This window comes from Phodopus roborovskii, unplaced genomic scaffold (genome assembly GCF_943737965.1).
Source record: "Phodopus roborovskii unplaced genomic scaffold, PHOROB, whole genome shotgun sequence".
In the NCBI taxonomy this organism is placed as follows: Eukaryota; Metazoa; Chordata; class Mammalia; order Rodentia; family Cricetidae; genus Phodopus; species Phodopus roborovskii.
In genome coordinates this window covers 32,335-37,339 of record NW_026126116.1, presented here as the reverse complement: position 1 = coordinate 37,339, position 5,005 = coordinate 32,335, and the positions used below count along the sequence as shown (strand labels likewise).

The following is a 5,005-nucleotide window of genomic DNA, read 5'->3' as shown; positions in this document are numbered from 1 at the left end:
GCCTGTCTCAAAAAAAAAAAAAAAAAAAACATGTCCAAATCGCCATTCTTTTTTTGGGTATGACATTTGCAGATTGCTAGTAATTTATAAGCCATGTTTTCTCATATTAAAAGCCTGTGTCTCTCCTGCTACAAGCTGTCTCGGGGGATTTGGGGAAACGAGCTAGTCCCTATATTAGAAAAATTTACAGCAGATCCTTCGTGACCTTCCACAGATCTTACCAGTCACTAAGAACCTTGAACTCTCATTGGGTGTGTGGCTTGCAGATGATTATTTCTCAACCAATAAGCTTAGAGCTCTTGAGGCCAGAGGCCGGGCTTCTGTAACTTGTAGTTTCCGCTAACCATCACAGTATATCCGGGTGTGGGGGGAATGGTCTCATCTCCACAGAAGTTTCTTATCCTCCTTGCGCAGACTCAGAGTGTCATTCCCCAGAAGACTTCCTTTAGGTGTGAGGCCCCGACCTCCGCCCTTCCCAGCATGCCCTGTGCCTACAACCTGTTCCAAAATCCCCAGTGCTCGGCTTGAGAACTGTGTGGCTGTCCTGTGACCTGCTGCCCCTGTTGCTGGCTTCAGCTTTAGTACAACTTAGCACAACTCCTGACCTCCGTGTGTCCCGTATGACATGGCCTACATCAACTATGAAGACTGGGCTGTAGGTGACTTGTGCAGCAAATCTGGTAGTGATGGAGACTTGGATCTGAGGGAAGAGTTCCTCATAGTAGCTCTGTTTTCTCTGGAGTGGCTTGTCTTTGTGGGAATTCTTGGCGTCCTGACATTCCAGATAATTTTGCAAACCATTTGGGAAAGTGAGGAGGAGGAGCAGGAGGTGGCTGACATCGCCTCCGTGTTGCTGAAACCCCCACCTTTAAATGAAGAGCAGCAGAATGAATATGCAAAAGACGATGGATTTGAGTTCGATTTCAGTGAGGATTTCTTTGAGGACTTGGACTTAAAGGAATACTTGAATGAAGAGGAGAGCAAGGAGGAAGACGACGATGATTCAGGAAATTCAAGTGTCTGTGAGTTATGGTTATATTTTGGTTCCCATCCTAGATTATGATAGATTTTGTTCTTCACTGTTATCTGATGGAAGGACCTTATTCTTACTATTGTTGAGCGTCACAGATACCTCATGGTGGGCAGGTCCTACACTGGAATGTGAAGTCTTGCAAATGAGCCTGTGAGCTGGGGAATGGGAAGGTGACCATTCAGAAGAGGGATTACCAGGCTGGGAGGCATAGGACCCAATAAACTAGGCAGCCTCTCAGAAGGCAGAAAACTTGACAGCCTAGACTAAGGGCAGGAGGAGCCAGACATTTGCAGATGGGTGGCAGCCAGCCAACCTGGGCTTGTGCAGCTGCAGACACAGAGTGATGTTCAATTTCTCCACCCTTGCTGCTGCCTTTGACACTTCTGGCTCATGTAAAAACCATGCTCAGAACTTATCCATCCTGATTAACTGGTGATTCAATTTCTGGAAATTTGGGGTCCAGTGTGCCCAAGTAAAAGCCCAAGTCAATAAAGACCCTGTAGTATGGAGAAAAAAGTAAGCTGCCTTCAAATTAACCTCAGATAAATCCATGAAAATGAACTGTTACTAGAGTACTTAAAAGATACATTAGTTATATCTTCAAGGATTGAGCAACTTCAAACCTAACATGATTTTATTTTTAATTGAAGGCAAATGAACTCATTCCTCCTCAACCCCCTCTCTCTTCTTTTCTATCTTCCCTCCGTTTTTAATTTGTATTTGCCAGACTCAAATTGATGGGCACATGAGGTACATCTTCAGATTTTAATTTTTGCTCTTTTGGCCAGGTGGTGTTGGCACAAGTCCTTAATCCCAGCATTAAGGAGGCAAAGGCAGGTGCATCTCTGTGAGTTCAAGGCCAGCTTGGTCTACAGAGAGAGTTCCAGGACAGCTAGGGCTGTTACACAGAGACACTCTGTTTCAGAAAAAAAAAGTTTTGTTCTTTTTGTTGCTCAGGTGAAAGTGTATGCACATACATATAAGAGGCCAGCCATAGGACAATCTTGGGTGTTGACTCAGAGGCATTACCCACCTTTTTGTGTGGAGAGAGAGAGAGGGGGGGGAGAGATTAGTCTCAGATGGCTGGACAGCCATTCCCGGTGATCTACCTTTCTGTGCCTTCCTGACCCTAGATTACTAGTGATGACCCGCCATGAGGCCTTTTTATTTCTCGTGTGTGTGTGTGTGTGTGTGTGTGTGTGTGTGTGTGTGTGTGTGTGTGTGATCGGTTCAAAGGATGGAACTGAGGTCTTCCTGCTTACAAGGCATTTATTGAGTGAACTCTCCTCAGCCTTTTTCATCCTATTGAAAGCATGTCTTGTTATGTTGCTTGATCCAGCCTTGAACTCGTGGGAGTCCTCCTTGCCTCCACCTTAGATGCATAAATTTTCCATGAAGTTGTGCTAAAAACATGCAGAACAGAATCAGACAATTCACTTCTGATCCCTTTTCATTCCATGGTCCAGAAATACTGAGAATTCCAGTGTTAGGAAAGAGGGAAAAGTAGTCAGTGGGAAAACTTAGAAGCAAAGAGAGCGGTAGAAACACTGTAGCAGTTACTAAGAAAAGGACCCAGGCAGTCTTTAAATTTTCCTCTCACGTTTCTACTCCCCAGGTTCAACTGTTGGCAGATTCCTATGTGATGAAGTTAAGTATAAGCTGTCTTATTACTTTCATCACCTTGGCATTCTGAAGTCACAATCATTGGTCACTAATGAACCAACTGCATATGAGTGTGAAACTTCAGATGAATCATTTGAAGGAATAGCAGATGAGGAGAAATGGGGAGAGGATGAAAGTGGAAACTTGGAAGGAGAGTCTTATGAGGACGCGGAGTTTGCAGAATGGTACTTCCCTGAGGAATGCAGGTATAGACTTAGAGCTCTTAGTATTAACTAACCACAGACTGTTGGTGATGAACGCCTTTAATCCTAGCACTCAGGAGGCAGAGGTAGGTGGATCTCTGTGATTCTGGGGCCAGCCTGGTCTACAAAGTGAGTTCCAGGACAGCCAGGGCGGTTACACAGAGAAACCCTGTCTCAGAGAGAGTGAGAGACAGAGATGCAGACAGAGAGTGAGAATAGTATTAAACCAATTATGATACACCCCTTTCATTGGGAGATTTCTGTTAAAGTATTCTGTTATAGCTAATAAACAGTTTGAAGTTAATAATGCATTTATATATACAGAAGTCAATATATTTTATATGGATTTCATTACCAGCTGCAAGTCCTTTATCCTTTAGCTATAAGACTACTACCAGTGGGACTTGATTAGCCCTGGTAATGAAGACCAATAGAAAAAGATTACCAAGGGAATTTTGGCCTTTTTTGTCCCTTGGCCACAGAATTGTAGTCTTTCATACTAACAATGCGTGGAAAGGAATTATCATTCACCAAAACAAACAAACAAACAAAAAAACTGAAAAGCTAACGGTTTCAGGTGAAACCAAGCATCATAATTAATGCATATTAGTTAGCTTATATATTTTTATGGAATAGTCAAACAAAGTTATGATGATTTTTATTTGCCACTGAACTAAGAATGAAATCTTACATCCCCCTCTATTCATCTCTGTCTGCCGTGTTCAATATTAATGTCTCTGAGTGTCTGATAGCAGTCTTATTCTTATTTGAAAGATACTGAAACTAAGGTCCTGAGAGGTTGAGGGAATATGATGTAGGGTTTTTGCTGTGATCGCGGGCATATAGGTTTATTCAGAGTTCCAGAGAAATAAATGAGCATTTATAGTGATGGAGAGAAGGGCAATGATGTTGATGTGAGTGATGCCTTCAAATGCTTTTCCATTTTGTATTATGTAAGGTTATACAATTTAATGCAAGTATACAGTGTACTTCAAGTACCTCCCCTCCATATTCCACTAGCCTCTCCTTTGTCACTTCTCCTTTCCATTGGTTCCATTTCTTTTCAAGAGGGTTTTGTAAAGACATCCCAGTCTTAAGCACCTGATAGGTGAGGGTCTGTTGCACAATTAGAAAGTGAATTAGTTTCCCATTACTGAGAGGAGATAGTTATACCAGAATTGATCATATTTAGAAAATCATTAGTGTCTTCTGATGCCATAAAAATATTGCTTGTATCTTATTTCTCCCTACAGCTGCAAAGCCTAGAAGAAAGGAATGTGTGGAGAAAGGGGGAAAAGTTATTCGTTAAGTTTTTGGAGTTTGGTCTAGCCCAGAAAATTGACTTTGTTCTACAGTTCATCAAAGAAAAATGCCATCCTCTGACATCTGACTTTACACTAACTTTTCATGGTTTCATATGGCTACATTTGAGCCTGTTAAAAATAAAAGTTTGTTTGTGCTGCATAGACTCCAGAGTTGTTATGTGAATAACAGCAACTCAGATTTAATTTTATACCTTTTCTTTCTAGATTTGCCTCAACTTACTGGCACTAAAATGAATTGTTTTCCACTCTTGATAGTGAGAAATGGAAGTCTAGTTCTTAATGCATTTTGTTGAGCCAAAAAGTACCCAGCTTACCAAGATAACTAAGATTACTAAGTGATCTAGTAATGAGCTAGTGTGAACCACTAGCAGCTTCTGGCAATTCAGTAGAAATATACATTCTACTAGAAATACACATGCTTGGGTTCTACTCCAGACGTACTGAAGCAGAGATCCTTAAAGCAGACCTTTATTTGGGTTTCTTAAGTGTTCCAGATTACCTCAGAACAAACACACTATTAGCAGTATATATTTTCTGAAATGCTTCCAAAGTTAAATACAGATTCCTTTCTACCAATTTGAAGTACAAATATACTCTCAATGAAGAATATTCAGTGCTCCTACCAAATGCTTTTATATAAAATTTAAAAGTATGCAAAACCAGTCAGTGTTTATTTTATATTTATAGTGAGAGAAATACATGCATGGAATGATACAAATGTGGCACTTAGAAAATATGTGTGAGCCAGGTGGTGGTGGCACACACCTTTAATCCCAGCACTC

General features: G+C 41.2%; 1 protein-coding gene across 1 annotated transcript; it reads left to right on the top strand.

Annotated features, from left to right (window-relative positions):
* Positions 1–625: 625 nt before the first annotated feature.
* On the top strand, positions 626–2,901 carry LOC127218471 (tumor rejection antigen P815A-like; the record flags this gene model as incomplete). Its single annotated transcript, XM_051179503.1, has 2 exons — positions 626–1,022; positions 2,649–2,901. Coding segments are annotated over exons 1-2 (650 nt in total), but the record flags the coding sequence as incomplete, so codon positions are not given.
* Positions 2,902–5,005: the final 2,104 nt, after the last annotated feature.